At 36.0% G+C, this 20,646-nt stretch overlaps 2 protein-coding genes and 1 long non-coding RNA gene across 3 annotated transcripts in view; 1 reads left to right on the top strand and 2 right to left on the bottom strand.

Annotated features, from left to right (window-relative positions):
- LOC117330581 overlaps positions 1-4,024 on the top strand; it is a 46,926-nt gene extending 42,902 nt beyond the window's left edge. The window contains 1 exon segment of the mRNA XM_033888993.1: positions 164-4,024. Within this exon segment, the coding sequence (XP_033744884.1) occupies positions 164-516 (353 nt within the window). The 3' untranslated portion in view covers positions 517-4,024.
- A 1,958-nt stretch (positions 4,025-5,982) lies between these two features.
- On the bottom strand, positions 5,983-10,788 carry LOC117330579. Its single transcript, XR_004533365.1, has 2 exons — positions 9,681-10,788; positions 5,983-7,066 (listed from the first exon to the last, which is right to left on the bottom strand). It is a non-coding gene; the product is annotated as an uncharacterized LOC117330579 (long non-coding RNA).
- Positions 10,789-11,014: 226 nt separating this feature from the next.
- The window catches only part of LOC117330578, a 35,751-nt gene continuing 26,119 nt past the window's right edge, over positions 11,015-20,646 (bottom strand). Inside the window, 7 exon segments of the mRNA XM_033888988.1 lie at positions 11,015-12,795; positions 12,960-13,066; positions 15,661-15,727; positions 17,167-17,264; positions 17,778-17,885; positions 18,338-18,442; positions 19,081-19,302. Coding sequence (XP_033744879.1) covers positions 12,171-12,795; positions 12,960-13,066; positions 15,661-15,727; positions 17,167-17,264; positions 17,778-17,885; positions 18,338-18,442; positions 19,081-19,302 — 1,332 coding nt within the window. The 3' untranslated portion in view covers positions 11,015-12,170.

The raw sequence follows: 20,646 nt of genomic DNA, 5'->3' as shown, positions 1-20,646 counted from the left end.
ACTGATGCTGATGGTGACGGCATTCCCGATAACATCGCTGATGCAGATGGAGACGGCATACCAGATATTCTGGATGATGACGACGACAATGATGGCATTCCCTGACAATTTAGACAATGACGATGATAATGATGGAATTCCAGATGATAAAGATTCTAAAAAGTGTGACAAAAATGGATGTAAAGGAGTAAGAAATCGGTAGATGACGATGATGACGACGACGATGATGATGACGATGATGATAAATCTCAGCAGTCCTTATTTTCAAAATTAGTAAGTGCAGTATCAGACTTAATCTTATCAAACGATAACGAAGAAAAGAAATCCGAAAGCGTTCGAAATTTACCTAGTCCATCCAGGAAGAAAGACAACGACAATGCTCAAGATCATGAACAAGAAATTGACTTATTAGATTTATTTTTCGGTAATGAGGAGGATGAAAAGGACAGTAATGAATTAAATTCCAATGATAATAAGAAGCGATCTACAGGGAGCGTAACTCGATTAGATAATTAGTTAACCCAAATACGCAAACGTTAAAATAACCAGAAATTGATTTAACAAATATTTGTCGCTTAAGTATTCAAAAATTTTGAAAATATGAAACAACAGAAGATTTTTATTTTTTCTTTTTTTGGTTGTAAATTGTGAGAAAAAGAAAGAAGTTTAATCGATTACAATATTTAAATAGTATAAAAATACAACAATAGAATATCTACAATTTCGACACTTTGTGAAAATGTACTTGAAATTGATTACAAAATGTATATTTTTAACGATATTGAACATGTTATTGTTGACTGCTCTGGTAAATTGTTACACACCAATTTGGTAAATGTTATGTATTATTTGTATTGCATACTGTGAAGATTGTTATTTTTGCGGTGTTCTATTTTCCGCTATTTTCGAGAATAAGGTAAAACACTGAAAATATTATTTAGAAAACATAACAGTCCGTTTCATATTTCTGAAAAAACTTTGTGGTAAAACCGCGAAATTTGAACCAATGAAAAACAGTCTTTACAGTAACCGCTGCATAAGTCGTGTTATGACCGTCTCAACTCTGTTTGAATAGACATGTAATGTAATTGACTACATTAAACAGAATTTTATTCAATGATCTTAAGCATCGAGAACTGAATAAGTGGAAAGAGGAAGAATTCTGAAGTACAATTTCTAATTTGATTCAATCAACTCCACTCTAAATATGTCAATTAAAACACTGAATATTTTTATAGATTTTTTAAATTTCATTTTATTATTGATCTTATAAATTGACATCATTTACATGTGTTTAACTGTCCGTTTAAATAGGTATAGATCTTTTACACTAGACTTCAGTTACATTATGGAATTGTTAGAAATAGAAGAAATAGCAATTTTATTTTATTTATTTTGCAGAACTAAACAAAGGAGTAGATTTAATGTGGCATTGTGTATTTTTTGTTTTGTTTATAAAGTTAATATTTACCATGCATTGTATTCCTTATGTAGCCAAATACGATTCACTGTTTTCATACATTCCTTGGTACGTCTTTATTGGGAGCCTGTAGAATCTGGTCGTTAGAAAACAACAAAACAAATGTCTGTGAAACCTGTCAGTTAGAACTTTGCATATCGAGAATCTCAACGTATTTCAATCAATGAAACAGGTGCATTGGAAATCTGCTAGTATTGTATTGAACTCTTTCGATATATTTATTCATTAACAAATTATTAAAATAAATTTTCATGTCATTTATTACCACCAAAATAGTGTTTACAGAGACAATTCTTAGTATCCATGGTATATAAATACGTTTCTCTCTATTGGTTTGGATAAGGGCTATGATTTTATAGCAGCATTTTTCAAAATGGGAAAGATGTTTTAACTACTTTCATCAAATAGCATTTGTACAATTTTCGGTAGCATTAACTATGCATAAATCATATGATTTCGGTTTCATGATATATTTTATACATAGAACAAATACACTATCAAAACATATTGATGAAGTTATAATAGTTAATGAAAATATTGCATAAGCATATCAAATACATGTATAGGAATAAATCGTTTTCGGTGTAATCCTTGTTTTATTCGACGAATATGTTCACGCAATATGTTTGCGCAAAAAAAAAGTTATGAAATAAGACTAGGCCTAGTTAGTTTAAACAATACAATATATTTGTTTAAGAATATTATGATGCCATTAAGAAAAGAAAATGACGTCAGACACTTTTGACAGATAATATTATGACGTCACAAAAGAGATAACAGGTTTAGAGTCCATACATTACTGAGAAATTGCCATGGAAAAGCTGGGTTTCTTCAAAATCAAAAATAAATTGTATATTATGTGATACGGATTATGAATATTAGATCTACTCTCCTTTCCGATCAATACGAGATTTATGAAATTCCGCACGATAGTTTGCCCAATTTAGTTCCCTCGAGGTTCGCTAAAACGGAAAATCATGAGATTCGTTTCATAAATCTCATATGACATGGACACGGATATGAGATACTGTATATTTATGTATTTATAAGTAAATATTTACAATAAGATTTTCAATATCTTGTAACAATATGTTGTCCGTCACACTACCAAGTAATGTCATTTTGAGATTCAGTTGTACGTGTATATAGATTCTAATGAGTGATGTGAATGTGTATTTCATTATCATCCAAACTCAATATTGTACGGTCATCTTAAATATAACATTATATCATTGCTCAAAAATATAGTCTTCCAAATACTTGAACTACTTATAACAGCTTTTTAGCTATAGAATTCATAATGCATATTTTAAAATGATCCCAGCTAGCTCAAATAGTTAATGCTGTACTATATACTGAATTTCACCAGCTCTATGCAAATAATGACACCTCAAAATTGGCGTTATTGGTCAAATTAAAAGGAAACTGTTTTGACATATAAATTTTAGTTCGTTTTGATGGCATTAGTTAATGGATATTGTATTTGTTCATTCAATCTTTATTTAGAGTTATGTTTGGCTATACGATTTTTTAACAGAAAATATTTGTTTCTACATTTGAAACCGTAGTTCTAGATATATAGTAATGATATCAATTACTCATCGTATTTAGATGGCATTTGATGATTGCGCAATAGTTTAAAATATTTTACTGAATGATGTTGTGGAGATATGTGTAAAATTTCTGTGTATGGTTAATGGAGTTTTTCGATGTTTTGAGTTTCCTGATGCACTAGTTGTCACTGTGACGTAATGTCTACATCATTTCATTTCATTTTTTGACGTCACATCTTACATGCTGCGTGTCAAATTGCTTCCAGGTGAGTCAAAATGTACTCTTATTTATTTTATCTCCTAGCCAAAACTATAAAACTGTCATCTCAGTCACAAGATCCAGGGAGGAAATATCCAGACGAATATTATATTTGGCTTGTTTAAAACAGTAAAATAATTAATATAAATAGTTACAATCGGGACATCTCGGCCAAGTCCGTCAATTCTCGGAATCAGATTCCGAATATTCACGGAATTAAATTGGCGGAGATGTTACGATTGAACAAGACAAGTGGCATCATGCACTATTAATTTTCAAAGTTTGGATGCCAAATACATGTACTTCACAATTTTAAACCATCTCAAACAACGGGGAAATGGTTTCCAAAATAATACATCATGTTTTATTATAACAGAAGAAATTATACATTTCATTTATGCTCAATGATAAAAGTATGACATTCCCGACATGTCTGCTATGACTATGAATTGTAATGATAAAAAGTATATTCGTGTTGGTTCATGACTTTGTTCTATGTTTGAATTAGTTCATTGTTTGAATTTCACCAGCCATTGCTGCCAATGATGTTATTTGAAATGTAAAACCATTATTTATTTGAAAAGATAAGCATTCAATCGGAACATTTTGATTAGCCGGGTAGTCACATGAGCCATATTCTAATCTGATGCGTCATACACATAGATTGATGACGTATTATATAATGTTGTTATCTCCTCTGTACATTCGTCAATAAATCACTGGGATGAATGATTTCTGTTTGTGATTATTGTGTTTCGATGTTTTGACCCCTGATTATTATATAATAATCTAGATCAACATTTATAAAAGCTTACTGTGATCCTGATCGATGACGGAATACTCATTATTTCAATCTCTCACACAGTGTATCGCTGTCTCCTCCATAGAGATCCTTGTGTTATAAAACATAATGGCGTTTTATCAATTATAAGAAGAGAATGTCGACATGTGACCTTATTCTCTCTTAAAATGACAAAACGAGGACAAAATCTGATCATAAAAATAGACGTTTGGGGACCCATTTAAAAGTATATAGAGAATACGCCCAGGTGTTCCGGAAGAGTAAGCAACCTCTGTTTCCTGGACGACACCCGCCATGTTAATCTAGGCCGAATAAGGAATGGCAAGATATTTAAATGAGGACCCTGTGGTGACAATAAAACTACCAGACAACTTAATAAAAAAATCATATCACACCACAAAATATAGGTATGATATCGGCCATCTCAGACAGACACTCTACACAGATAGAGGGAAATGCCCGTTAGTTTGAGCTAGTAATTATTTGACCTCACTCAAACGACAGATCAGAGTTTTGTGGATTAAGACTTAAATCTCGCTCAAACGACAGAGCAGAGTTTTGTGGGTTTTCGACTTGAAATTCACTCAAACGACAGAGCAGAGTTTCAGGGGTTTCTAACTTGAATCTCACACAAACGACAGAGCAGAGTTTTGTCGGTTATGACTTGAATCTCACTCAAACGACAGAACAGAGTTTTGTCGGTTCCTGACTTGAACCTCACTCAAATGACAGAGAATAATTTTGTGGATTTCCGACTTGAATCTCACTCAAACGGCAGATCAGAGTTTAGGGGTTTTCTGACTTGAATCTCACTCAAACGGCAGATAAGAGTTTCTGGGGTTTCCAACTTGAATCTCGCTCAAATATAACTTGAATCTCACTCAAACGACAGAACAGAGTTTTGTGGGTTTCTGACTTGAATCTCACTCAAACGGCAGATAAGAGTTTCTGGGGTTTCCAACTTGAATCTCGTTCAAATATGACTTGAATCTCACTCAAACGACAGAACAGAGTTTTGTGGGTTTCCGACTTGAATCTCACTCAAATGACAGATCAGAGTTTTGTGGGTTTCTAACTTGAATCTCGCTCAAATATGACTTGAATCTCACTCAAACGACAGAACAGAGTTTTGTGGATTTCCGACTTGAATCTCACTTAAACAACAGATCAGAGTTTTGTGGATTTCCGACTTGAATCTCACTTAAACAACAGATCAGAGTTTTGTGGATTTCCGACTTGAATCTCACTTAAACGACAGAGCAGAGTTTTGTGGGTTTCCGACTTGAATCTCACTCAAACGACAGATAAGAGTTGTGTGGGCTTCCGACTTGAATCTCACTCAAACAACAGATTCGAGTTTCGTGGATTTCCGACTTAAATCTCACTCAAAAGACAGATCAGAGTTTTGTGGGTTTCTGACTTGAATCTCACTCAAACGACAGATCAGAGTATTGTGGGTTTCTGACTTGAATCTCACTCAAACGACAGATCAGAGTTTTGTGGGTTTCTGACTTGAATCTCACTCAAACAACAAATCAGAGTTTTGTGGGTTAAGACTTGAATCTCACTCAAACGACAAATCAGAGTTTTGTGGGTTTCTGACTTGAATCTCACTCAAACGACAGATCAGTTTTGTGGGTTATGACTTGATCCTCACTCAAACGACAGAGCAGATTATCCTGGGTTAATCTCAATCAAAAACGACTGAACAGTCTCGTGGGTTTCTGACGATGTCATGTCCTTATGATGAAATTGTTTAAATGACTAAAACTTGGTAACAGAGGAATTGCTTACTGTACAGCCTTCACCTCACTCAGCATCGATCAGAGCTAAAAATGTGTCACTCAAAATGTGTCACACAGGATCAAATGAAAACATCACACCTTTATATCAAACTTGTCAGTTTTAATAAATTTACAAATAACATTAACACAACTATTGCTTAGATAATCCTTTTTGCTGTTTTACATAAGTATAATTAATTTTTCTTTGTTTTCATGGTAAATACTCAAATGTGATTGGTCGAAAAATTCTTTTCATTCTTCTATGAAAGAAAAATAAATAATGGCGCGAAAAATGTGACGTCACAATACGACAATTGACGTTGCGTATTGATTTGAGAAAAAGAATCCCATATAAAATCAGTAAAATTGTACATAAAACATGTTTTAAATTAGAAAATCATTTTCAAAAATTAATTATAAGCGTTGATGTCAATTATTTTTTAGTTTCATCGGGGTATGAAGCAAATTTTGTTTGCAAACTACGCGGATTCATACAGTTTGCAAACAAAATTTGTTTCATACCCCGATGAAACTAAAAAAAAATGACATCAATGCTTAAATGAAATTATGTTCCTTAACTAACTAGACTAGATGAGGGTCAATGCAGCTTTGAGAAATAACAAAATATGTATACTATAAACTTTATAAACACTCAACATCACATCTTAAGACACGATTTATCTTCCATTAATAAACAGTCAAAACTGGAAGACAGTGTTAGTATGTAATCATTAAAGGGAGACAACTTCCAGATTAAAAAAAAAAGTTCCGATTTTGAAATTCATGTATGGTATGTTTAATCAGAATATTGTTAACTTCCAACATATTGTAATGCCATTTCATTTTAAGGCTTACAAAAACAAAGTCGGTTACATACACAACACAATACAGATACCATATTTTTCCAGCAATAAGCCTGTGTCTCATCAACTCTATCTTCTGCCTTTTTGCAATCAGTAAAACTGCTACCTAGGCTTTTTCACTGTCCTGAAATAAAATCTATCACTTTATCGATTCTAAGTTGATGGTCTGTGGCTTATTACAGGAGCAATATGAAATACTTAAATCACCGAAAATATTTGCTTCAAATTCATTACAGGAAAAAAATATGAAGTGCAATACTTCTAATACACAGGGGCTTGACACGTTCCTATAACACAGAATGAAACATTAGGCATTAGGTCTGACCTCTAGATCACTTAAAACTGACAACAAGAGGCCCAATGGGCCTGTATCGCTCACCTGGCTCAACAGCAACTTTGAAGTTGATTGAGGTCATTTCTACAGATACAATGCTGATTACCTCTTTATTCAAATATCATAGTAAGCTAGGTTTATTCATATTAATAAATTTTCTAGTCCTTCATTCCAGCATTCTATTGGCCTAATATCAGGTCTCGGAGACTCTTGGCTATCGCAAAATTATTGTTTACAGATTTAAGCCGATTTCATCCGTGACCTTGAATGCAGGTCAAGGTCATTTATTTCAACAAACTTTGTAGCCCTTCACCCCAGCATGCTACAGGCCCAATATCAAGTCCCTGGGCCTCTTGGTTATTGAGAAGAAGTCGTTTGAAGATTATAGCCTATTTGACCCATGTGACCTTGAATGAAGGTCAAGGTCATTTATTTGAACAAACTTTGTAGCCCTTCACCCCAGCATGCTACAGGCCCAATATCAAGTCCCTGGGCCTCTTGGTTATTGAGAAGAAGTCGTTTGAAGATTATAGCCTATTTGACCCATGTGACCTTGAATTAAGGTCAAGGTCATTTATTTGAACAAATTTTGTAGCACTTCACCCCAGCATGCTACAGGCCCAATATCAAGTCCCTGGGCCTCTTGGTTATTGAGAAGAAGTCGTTTGAAGATTATAGCCTATTTGACCCATGTGACCTTGAATTAAGGTCAAGGTCATTTATTTGAACAAACTTTGTAGCCCTTCACCCCAGCATGCTACAGGCCCAATATCAAGTCCCTGGGCCTCTTGGTTATTGAGAAGAAGTCGTTTGAAGATTATAGCCTATTTGACCCATATGACATTGAATGTAGGTCAGGGTCATTTATTTGAACAAACTTTGTAGCCTTTCACCCCAGCATGCTACAGGCCCAATATCAAGTCCCTGGGCCTCTTTGGTTATTGAGAAGAAGTCGTTTGAAGATTATAGCCTATTTGACCCATGTGACCTTGAATGTAGGTCAAGGTCATTTATTTGAACAAACTTTGTAGCCCTTCACCCCAGCATGCTACAGGCCCAATATCAAGTCCCTGGGCCTCTTGGTTATTGAGAAGAAGTCGTTTGAAGATTATAGCCTATTTGACCCATGTGACCTTGAATTAAGGTCAAGGTCATTTATTTGAACAAATTTTGTAGCACTTCACCCCAGCATGCTACAGGCCCAATATCAAGTCCCTGGGCCTCTTGGTTATTGAGAAGAAGTTGTTTGAAGATTATAGCCTATTTGACCCATGTGACCTTGAATTAAGGTCAAGGTCATTTATTTGAACAAACTTTGTAGCCCTTCACCCCAGCATGCTACAGGCCCAATATCAAGTCCCTGGGCCTCTTGGTTATTGAGAAGAAGTCGTTTGAAGATTATAGCCTATTTGACCCATATGACATTGAATGTAGGTCAGGGTCATTTATTTGAACAAACTTTGTAGCCCTTCACCCCAGCATGCTACAGGCCCAATATCAAGTCCCTGGGCCTCTTTGGTTATTGAGAAGAAGTCGTTTGAAGATTATAGCCTATTTGACCCATGTGACTTTGAATGTAGGTCAAGGTCATTTATTTGAACAAACTTTGTAGCCCTTCACCCCAGCATGCTACAGGCCCAATATCAAGTCCCTTGGCCTCTTGGTTATTGAGAAGAAGTCATTTGAAGATTATAGCCTATTTGACCCATGTGACCTCGAATGAAGGTCAAGGTCATTTATTTGAACAAACTTTGTAGCCCTTCACCCCAGCATGCTACAGGCCCAATATCAAGTCCCTGGGCCTCTTGGTTATTGAGAAGAAGTCGTTTGAAGATAATAGCCTATTTGACCCATGTGACCTTGAATTAAGGTCAAGGTCATTTATTTGAACAAATTTTGTAGCCCTTCACCCCAGCATGCTACAGGCCCAATATCAAGTCCCTGGGCCTCTTGGTTATTGAGAAGAAGTCGTTTGAAGATTATAGCCTATTTGACCCATGTGACCTCGAATGAAGGTCAAGGTCATTTATTTGAACAAACTTTGTAGCCCTTCACCCCAGCATGCTCACTCAACATCACATCTTAAGACACGATTTATCTTCCATTAATAAACAGTCAAAACTGGAAGACAGTGTTAAGTATGTAATCATTAAAGGGAGACAACTTCCAGATTTAAAAAAAGTTCCGATTTTGAAATTCATGTACGGTATGTTTAATCAGAATATTGTTAACTTCCAACATATTGTAATTTCATTTCATTTTAAGGCTTACAAAAATAAAGTCGGTTACATACACAACACAATACAGATACCCTATTTTTCCAGCAATAAGCCTGTGTCTGCTCAACTCTATCTTCTGCCTTTTTGCAGATCAGTAAAACTGCTACCTAGGCTTTTTCACTGTCCTGAAATAAAATCTATCCCTTTATCGAATCTAAGTTGATGGTCTGTGGCTTATTACAGGAGCAATATGAAATACTTAAATCACCAAAAATATTTGCTTCAAATTCATCACAGGAAAAAAATATGAAGTGCAATACTTCTAATACACAGGGGCTTGACACGTTCCTATAACACAGAATGAAACATTAGGCTTTAGGTCTAACCTCTAGATCACTTAAAACTGACAATAATAAGTGATCTATGGGTTGTACTTTATGGTTTTTTTCATTCTGGGTCATAGGAACATGTCAAGCCCCTGTGTTTTAATACCCACTAACAGATGATTTTATTTAATTCATTTCAATATTTCTTTAAATAATGCAAAAATTATATTTCCTTTTTGTTTTATATTTATGTGACCTTCACAAACCTTGACATTCAAAACTAGGTTGTAAGACTGGGGCAAGAAACCACCATATTTGGTATAAATACTGCATAAATGTAACCTAAGTCCTGGTTACTGGTGAGGAGTTTCAGGAATAATTACAGTCCTGGTTACTGGTGAGGAGTTTCAGGAATAATTACAGTCCTGGTTACTGGTGAGGAGTTTCAGGAATAATTACAGTCCTGGTTACTGGTGAGGAGTTTCAGGAATAATAACAGTCCTGGTTACTGGTGAGGAGTTTCAGGAATAATTACAATCCTGGTTACTGGTGAGGAGTTTCAGGAATAATTACAGTCCTGGTTACTGGTGAGGAGTTTCAGGAATAATTACAGTCCTGGTTACTGGTGAGGAGTTTCAGGAATAATTACAGTCCTGGTTACTGGTGAGGAGTTTCAGGAATAATTACAGTCCTGGTTACTGGTGAGGAGTTTCAGGAATAATTACAGTCCTGGTTACTGGTGAGGAGTTTCAGGAATAATTACAGTCCTGGTTACTGGTGAGGAGTTTCAGGAATAATTACAGTCCTGGTTACTGGTGAGGAGTTTCAGGAATAATTACAGTTCTGGCATTGCCATATACTCAGTAGCAAGTACAGTGGCACTGTTGGGCATGGCAGCTATCTTGGATTTCAGAGGTACCCGAAAAATAACAACGCTTGGTCAGGACTATCTCAGGATCATTTGAGGTACATATATGTAAGTAGGAGCTGAATCCCACTGGTAGAACTTGAGAAAAAGTTTGAAATGTGTAAAGTTTACGCAGGGCAGACGATGACGGATGAAGTAAGATGACTATAGGTCATTTGTTTGTTTTTGTTTGTTTTTTGTTTAATATCCTATTAACAGCCAGGGTCATTTAAGGACGTGCCAGGTTTGGAGGTGGAGGAAAGCCGAGTACCCGGAGAAAAACCACCGGCCTACAATCAGTACCTGGCAACTGCCCCACGTAGGTTTCGAACTCTCAACCCAGAGGTGGAGGGCTAGTGATAAAGTGTTGGGACACCTTAACCACTCGGCCACCGCGGCCCCTTCGGGTCAGATGACCTAAAAAGAGATGAGATTTGTACATATTACCATCGACATTATGGCAACTCCTAAACTAATGAAGACTAAATACATTTCAAACTGATTTTATTTATGCTAGAATAGACAGGTACATGTAACAACAGATGGATGACAGAGAGAAGTCACACCGTGACATAAGATCACACCGTGACAAAAGGTCACACTGTGACATAAGGTCACAACATGACATACATATGTAAGATCACACCGTGACATAAGGTCACAAGGAGACATAAGGTCACACCGTGACAAAAGGTCACACTGTGACATAAGGTCACAACATGACATACATATGTAAGATCACACCGTGACATAAGGTCACAAGGAGACATAAGGTCACACCGTGACAAAAGGTCACACTGTGACATAAGGTCACAAGGAGACATAAGGTCACACCATGACAAAAGGTCACACCATGACAAGGTCACAACGAGACAAAAGGTCACAACGAGACATAAGGTTACAACGTGACATGAGGTCACGTGACATAATTTAAGCTCTCTTGCCTTCAGGCAGTTGAGCTAACAAATTTATCTATCAAAATAGATTTGATCTACCTTTATATATAATCTCATGCTCATGATTTACTCATGTTTAATCACAAATTAACTTTCCAGTCTCAAGTTTTACCTGGATTCACAATATACAGTTCATACAGACATCCACATCCATACATTTAATACTTTTGTTCATTTAATGAACTGCATGACAGGCGACACTTTCTCAACAAACTTAACGACAGTTACTATTTAGGCCTCAGGAATAAGCCATTATTCTGGCACTGACCTTGCAAAACTTCCATTCAAATGGCTTCTTCCATGCTAGATGAATATCCCAAATGCTCCATATTCTTTCTAAAATGCTGCCAAAAATAGCTGTGCATTCATTCTAAGTAACCTGGTTGAAATAGTTCAGGGGCCACAGTACTAATCAACAATATAAAATTGAAAAAAAAGCTGTACTGACTATGGATAACTTAACAAGTAGAGCTCAAAAGGTCAAAATGTACCATTACCGAGCTTTCTGTAAGATATATAGTAATAGATACAAAACTAGAATATGTTCCTTTTATAAGTATCTTGAATACCAGATATTTAAATATTCCTGAATTATATGAGTGCAATGCCTTGGCTTGAGCAGAAATTCTAAAAGCTACCAGTCATTAAGTATCTGATAGGAATGACTAGACCCATAAAACAGCACCCCTACAATGCAGTGTGCAGTGTATTGAGTACACACTTTGGACAAGCCAAGGGAAGTAACCCCTGCCTGCAGTAATACTGCATCAGTAGGGAAGCACTGCCTGGTAGACTGGCGGGACCCTGAGAGAGCTCCTTGTTAAATTTCACCATCACTTCATCCATGAAGTTGCGCCGTGTATAGTGATGACCACATGTAAAGAGGACCGCATTCGGCTCCTGTGAGTTAACTTCCTCTGGGATGGACTGCGGTCCTTGAATCTGTCCGATTTTTTCCGTCATGTGATCAATGTCTGTTCTTGTGATGTAAATATAGTCACGGGATTCCGAACTTTTTTGTAAGTTTTGAACCACATCCTGCCAAAGTTGATCAAACGGTATGAGTTTATCACCAGACTGGAGGTCAAGGTCAGAATCACTCGACCCTATCCGACAGGTTAGTAGCCTTTTTAATGATCCATGGCTGACTGGGTATCGTTTTTCAAAGTCAACGAGAAGCATCTTATCGAAGACTTTCTGGAGAACTTGGAGACAGAATTTAGTGGTAAAATGCATCATAAACTGGCCTGTCACTCCTATGCAGACCGGCGTCGCCATAGTTTCTCCTCCTTCTTCTGTCTTTGGATTCTTCCTAAAATGTTAATCATGACAGAAATGTGATATTCAGCATTAATTTTAAGAAATGATTACGATAATAAGAAAGCTATTGCTTACTCATTTTGCTCTTTCTAAATGAAAGTTAAAGGTGATTTTATCTTTTTTTATGGAAAAAATTAATCTGGAAACAGTACTTACCAGAAGAGGAAAGTGCTTAGTACACAGCACACACTGTCCATGTGGTCAGTGAGGAGGGCTTCGAGACTACTGACCGACAGGTCATGCTTCTCCCAGTGTTCTAGCATCTAAAATCAAATTTAAATAACTTATTTGACACTCAATCTGGTATCTTAATTATTCCGTTTCTACGTGTGCCATATATAAAAGTTTATCAAAGTTACAATCCACTAGAACTGTCATCCTGAGGATAACTATCTAACATTTATATAGTACAATTGGCACTCAATCAGCATTCATACAGTAAATTCATTGAGCATTTATATGGCATACTTATTGGGCTTTTATTTAATAAACTCAATGAGCATTCATATATTCTACATTCATTGAGAGTTTATAACAGTATACTCATTAAGCATTTATACTATACATTCAATGAACATTTATATAGTATAGATGCTGAGCATTCAAAAAGTAAATGCAGGGACCATTTATTTTATACACATGTTGAGCATTTATATAGTTAACTCACTTCAAATGTATATGCAGCTGTAGTACTAATTGAGCATTTATACAGTACACTCACTTGGCATATAGCATACTTTTGGTTTGTTTGTTTTTGTTTAACGTCCTATTAACAGCCAGGGTCATTTAAGAACGTGCCAGGTTTTGGAGGTGGAGGAAAGCCGGAGTACCCCGAGAAAAACCACCGGCCAACGGTCAGTACCTGGCAACTGCCCCACGTAGGTTTCGAACTCGCAACCCAGTGGTGGAGGGCTAGTGATAAAGTGTCGGTACACCTTAACCACTCGGCCACCGCGGCCCCAATATAGCATACTTACTTGGCATATTATAGCATACTCACTGTGCATATAATAGCATACTTAATGGGAATAGAATAGCATATTTACTGGGCATATAATAGCATACTCACTGTGTATATAATAACATACTTAATTGGCATAGAATAGCATATTTACTGGGCATATAATAGCATACTTACTGGGCATATAATAGCATACTTACTGTGCATAGAATAGCATACTTACTGGGCATATAATGGCATACTTACTAGTCATATAATAGCATACTTAATGGGCATATAATAGCATACTCACTGTCCATATAATAGCATACTTACTAGTCATATAATAGCATACTTACTAGTCATATAATAGCATATTTACTGGGCATATACAGTGGACCCGCGATAATCCGGACATCGATAGTCCGGAAAACTCACAGTCCGGGAACGGATTTCCGTAACGTTATTTGTACCGATTCCGGAAGCCCATTTTGGGAACGGAACATACTTTTCATTAGTAAATTTCCCGCAATAATCCGGACGATTTTTTCAACACGAAGAGAAAAAAATGTCAGGGCAAGTCACCCGTGTCGACAACTGTACAGACTATCGCTTGACACTGTGCGTAGTCATAGCGACCGCTGCCAGGTCATAGCCCCGGGTGTTTACCTGTGTTACAATGTGTAGCTTTTGTTTTTATAACGGTACATTACTTTTTCTCTACGACCTTTTTAAACTTTACAGTATTAAAGGATTTTATAGTAAAGCCTGGTCTTGCTTTTATCAACTTGACTTACAATATCTATGATAGTTATTTTACAGACGGCAACTTTTATAGGAACACATATTGCTATTTCGTAGTTAGCAAGAATTTACGCACAAACATACAGTGCGTGATACGATAATTAATCAATCTCAAAAACATGTAATAAATTTATGATCGGTAATTAACATCATTAACACTTGTATTGGTAAACACGGATATCGGCTTGTAACACCGTTACGTGAAACGACGACTCATTGAAAGATACATGTTATTAATTACATACACATTTACGTATTAAGCAGTGATCACAAGAACTGGGTTGATTACACACAAATTAGTCAATAGTCGTCTGATACTTAATTAAGCGTCACATTGTTAAGTTAATACGGGTTTAATAATTATCGAACATCTTGGGTAGTTCTCGCTGGTGTCGAGTACTTTTAAATAGATAGCTTGGGGTTTCTGGTACGTAAAAATCATAAAAAAACATGGACTGTTGGTAAGTTGTAAAATACGGGTCTTTTATTTAAGGTATTTAACGTTTGTAATTTCTACTTGTTTGTGAACCTCCGGGACGTGAAACATATGCCCACTATAAATAAAACAACTTTCACTTTACATGTTCTTTTAAAAACATAGTTTATTTTTTTACTTTCTACAAAAGAAAACAAGAATCATATCAGAAACATAAGTATATTTATTGTTAAAAAGTCTGACAATTAGACGTGTTTATGAAACATCCCGGATTGTATATAATCAAGGGAAATGACTCTTACACGACAATTTTTTTGACCTGGTAGACAAAATTCGGCAGTCCGGAAAACTCGTAATCCGGACGGTTTGGACTGGGAACGAAGGTGTTCGGATTATCGAGGGTCCACTGTAATAGCATATTTACTGGGCATACAATATCATACTTACTGGACATATAATATCATACTTATTTGACATATAATATCATACTTACTGGACATATAATATCATACTTACTGGACATATAATAGCATACTTACTGGACATATAATATCATACTTACTGGACATATAATATCATACTTACTGGACATATAATATCATACTTACTGGACATATAATAGCATACTTACTGGGCATTCGTATAGCATACTTAATGGGCATATAAAGTAAATATACCTGTATAAGGATAAGTCTGTAGTTCTCCTCCTTCTGAGAGGCTGGCAGTTCTTGTGAGATACAGAGCCTGGAGAAACAGAATAAACAATTACTTTTATTATTACCACCAATTAGTAACAGATCCCCATCACTAGGGCTTAGTTACACCACAGATAAAACACCAACAGTTGTGTGTATGTGTATATGTAAGCCCCACCACTAGGGCTTAGTTACACCACAGATAAAACACCAACAGTTGTGTGTATGTGTATAATAAGCCCTACCACTAGGGCTTAGCTACACCACAGATAAAACACCAACAGTTGTGTGTATGTGTATATGTAAGCCCCACCACTAGGGTTTAGTTACACCACAGATACAACACCAACAGTTGTATGTATGTGTATAAGTAAGCCCTACCATTAGGGCTTAGATACACCACAGAAACAACACCAACAGTTGTGTGTATGTGTATATGTAAGCCCCACTACTAGGGTTTAGTTACACCACAGATAAAACACCAACAGTTGTGTGTATGTAAGCTCTACCACTAGGGTTTAGTTACACCACAGATAAAACACCAACAGTTGTGTGTATGTGTATATGTAAGCCCTACCACTAGGGCTTAGTTACACCACAGATAAAACACTAACAGTTGTATGTATGTGTATATGTAAGCCCTACCACTAGGGCTTAGCTACACCACAGATAAAACACCAACAGTTGTGTGTATGTGTATAATAAGCCCCACCACTAGGGCTTAGTTACACCACAGATAAAACACCAACAGTTGTGTGTATGTGTATAATAAGCCCTACCACTAGGGCTTAGCTACACCACAGATAAAACACCAACAGTTGTATGTATGTGTATATGTAAGCCCTACCACTAGGGCTTAGTTACACCACAGATAAAACACTAACAGTTGTATGTATGTGTATATGTAAGCCCTACCACTAGGGCTTAGCTACACCACAGATAAAACACCAACAGTTGTGTGTATGTGTATAATAAGCCCCACCACTAGGGCTTAGTTACACCACAGATAAAACACCAACAGTTGTGTGTATGTGTATAATAAGCCCTACCACTAGGGCTTAGCTACACCACAGATAAAACACCAACAGTTGTATGTATGTGTATATGTAAGCCCTACCATTAGGGCTTAGATACACCACAGATACAACACCAACAGTTGTGTGTATGTGTATAAGTAAGCCCTACCATTAGGGCTTAGTTACACCAAAGATAAAACACCAACAGTTGTGTGTATGTTAGCCCCACCATTAGGGCTTAGTTACACTTAGATAAAACACCAACAGTTGTGTGTATGTAAGCCCCACCATTAGGGCTTAGTTACACCACAGATAAAACACTAACAGTTGTGTATATGTAAGCCTTTTTTAAAATTAATTCAACTTATACTCATTTAAGATGTGAAGAAATTCTAAAGATGTTTTTGTTTCAGTTGATTTTATTTTCTTTGTGAGCAACCATTTTAACCAATACTTAGAATATTCAGCTTACCTGATGTAGTGTTGTACAACTCTCTCCGTGCTCTGTAATAAATCGCTGCCAAATACAGACGCATAGGCAGTAAGGGCCTTCAGGTGGTAGGCCAGGGCCTGTACAGGGTCACAGAAAAATGGTTTATATATACAAACATTACATTACTAGTCATATGGAGTTATGTTTAATATTAAGTAACTAGAGTTTATCAAAGCAGTTCCTCTATTAGTCAATTTGAAACCATACCATTATGATTTAACTTGAAATGCTATAACATTGCAGGCATGGAAGTTATAGTTCAGAAACCAGACAAATTCACAGTATTTACGCCAAACTTTGTTTTATGTAAACTTTATTTATTTTACAACAATTACGAAACAAATAATATCAACTTATATCAATCACTCTTGCTTGCCGGGAAGCAAGGGTGTCAGGGACCTTATTAAAATTGAAAGACGAAGGGTGTCAGGGACCTTATTAAGATTGAAAGACGAAGGGTGCCAGGGGTCTTTTTAAGGTGAAAGACAAGTGTGTTACCACTGTACCACCCGAAACTTTGTTTAGACATCAATACTTTACTTTTCATAAATTTTAGTCCCAAACGATTCTCTGATTGGATTTGACTTTACCTGAGCGTAGTTGTTTTGATGGAGACAGACATATGCAGCACTTAGCCAGTCGTCTAGGTTCACACACTGACGCATAATCTTCATACAGTTACACAACTCAGACAGGTGCTGTGGGGATAAATATTCTTTTTGATCAGTTGATGAAATAAGATATTTTCCTGTTTTCTTTCATAGTTTATCATTGATATTTCCTAGCATAAAGATCACAGCATATGAAATTTAACATTACATAATTAAGTGTCAAAAACTTTTATTTAATATGAAGTTAAACTCTATACCCACTGAGTATATTTTAGTTTATTATCTGTATGAATGATGAAATAAATCTGGAAAACATCTCAAGTGGGAGAGACAGACAGATGATGAGACAGACTGAGAGGAAAATTGTAATGTTTAGGAGTTTAAACATTAATTTAGAAGTTTACACATTAATTTAGAAGTTTACACATTAATTTAGAAGTTTACACATTAATTTAGAAGTTTAAACATTAATTTAGAAGTTTACACATTAATTTAGAAGTTTACACATTACTTATTTAATGAACCAACAAAATGTATACCTGTAAGACTTCATGAATAGTGATGCGGCCATATTTTCTGTTGCCTAGCGACTGTAGATCTGGAAGTAAGTCTAATTGGACATCCTCTTGGTTGTCCTCAGTCCACTGAAAACATTGACCTACCAGTATTGATTTAAATTCACTTATGTAAATGAGGCAGAGCACATGATAAGTTAAATTTATTTCAATGCCTCCACAATTCAGGGATCGAACCCGCAACCTCTGGATTACTTGTCTTATCACTAAACTAATAGAGCAAAAGAAAATTAAGTTCTCTCTAGTATTTACCAGGATTAGATAAATTTATGTCACCTTTGGTAAATTCTATATAAATTGAAATTTTCAAGAGTAATTCATGTTGTCATTCTTTTAAAATACAAGTGAAAATTAATAATAGATTGTACACATTACAAATATCACTGAGGATATTTGATATATAGAATTATTATTGTCAACTGAATGTTTGCTTCGAGATAAGCATCATCATCGAGTTATCAGACTTTGAGATAATAAGGTTTGTCTGTACATCTTAAACTTGAGAAAGAGGTCAAAATCTTGACCTTGATATAATGTCCTGAAAATAGCACAACACGAAATGTGCACCAATGTCAGGAACATTCATTTAAAACTTTATATTACAATTTGATAGATAAATGTATAATGCTTGCACTTTCAGATGTTAAACCCAAGTATCATGATATAATATGCATCACAAAATGTTAGAATTATAAATAAAATCTTACCCATGTTTCGCCATCTGAACTATCATACGACCCCGACCTTGTGAGATGGGATGGTCTCCATGGCGATGCGGCAGGTTTGGCACTTGGCAACCCTGGACAGACTGTGGGGAGAAGGAACTCGGTGAGGCCACTTCCTGCCCGTCGACGGTTGTGTGTCTTAATGACCTTGTGGGTGGTGGAGGACTGTTGGGTTGTGGACAGTTCTAGCTTCTCCTGTTTAATCTTTTAGTGGCAAAAAAAAAAAAATCCACATTGATTAACATTGTATATAGCCAAATGACTCACATTATTTTTTCATATATAAGATAAGAAAATCTAGTGCTAACCAGTGCTAGACTTTTGTCTAATCCAGTCTACTGGTATTTTTATACACATTTAGCACAAAGTGACATCATAAATTTATATAACTCCATATCTTTCTTTTAAATAACAAGGGAGATCATTCAGCTGAATTGAAGAATTTGTAAAAACAAGAGGCCTATGGGCCTTAACGGTCACCTGATTTTTGAAATATTTCAGTAAATTTGAATGAAAGAATGAATTTCAAAACAAATGAAACAAATGATAGTCAAAAATGTGATTTCCTATAACTATAGTAAAGTTTATCCCCTCCCATGGGGCAAACGCGAGACCCCCGGGCTAGGAAATTCACAATTATGGTAAAGCACCTTAAGACCCTTCGATCTGTGAAGAGTATTTAATTCTACCTTATTTGGGTTGTAAGAAGAAGATTTTTGAAATTTCAGTTAATTTGACCCTTTTTGGCCCCGCCCATCAGCCCCTGGGGGTCAGTCAGGGCCAACATGTACATCAAACTGTCATCCCAAGCTGATAACGTTAACGAAGTTAGAATGAATTCCAATAAAAATCCAACAAATAATAGTCAAAAATGTGATTTCCCTATATAAACTATAGTAAAGTTTACCCCCTACCCAGGGGCAAACGTGAGACCCCAGGGTCATGAAATTCACAATTTTGGTAAAGCATCATAAGACCCCTTCATCTATGAAGAGTATTTGATTCTAACATATCTGAGAGTAGAGAAGAAGATTTTTGAAATTTTAGTCAATTTGACCCTTTTTGGCCCTGCCCACCAGCCCCTGGGGGTCAACCAGGGCCAACATGTACATACCATCAAACTGTCATCCTATGTTGATAATTTGAACAAAGTTAGAATAAATTCCAATAGATATCCAACAAATAATAGTCAAAAATGTGATTTCCCTATATAAACTATAGTAAAGTTTACCCCCTACCCAGGGGCAAACGTGAGACCCCAGGGTCATGAAATTCACAATTTTGGTAAAGCACCATAAGACCCCTTCATCTATGAAGAGTATTTGATTCTAACATATCTGAGAGTAGAGAAGATTTTTTGAAATTTCAGTCAATTTGACCCTTTTTGGCCCCGCTCCTTCAGCCCCTGGGGGTCAACCAGGGCCAACATGTACATACCATCAAACTGTCATCCTATGCTGATAATTTGAACAAAGTTAGAATAAATTCAAATAGAAATCCAACAAATAAGTCAAAAATGTGATTTCCCTATATAAACTATAGTAAAGT

Source organism: Pecten maximus, chromosome 7 (genome assembly GCF_902652985.1).
Source record: "Pecten maximus chromosome 7, xPecMax1.1, whole genome shotgun sequence".
NCBI lineage: Eukaryota > Metazoa > Mollusca > Bivalvia > Pectinida > Pectinidae > Pecten > Pecten maximus.
This window is presented reverse-complemented; position numbering and strand designations above follow the sequence as displayed.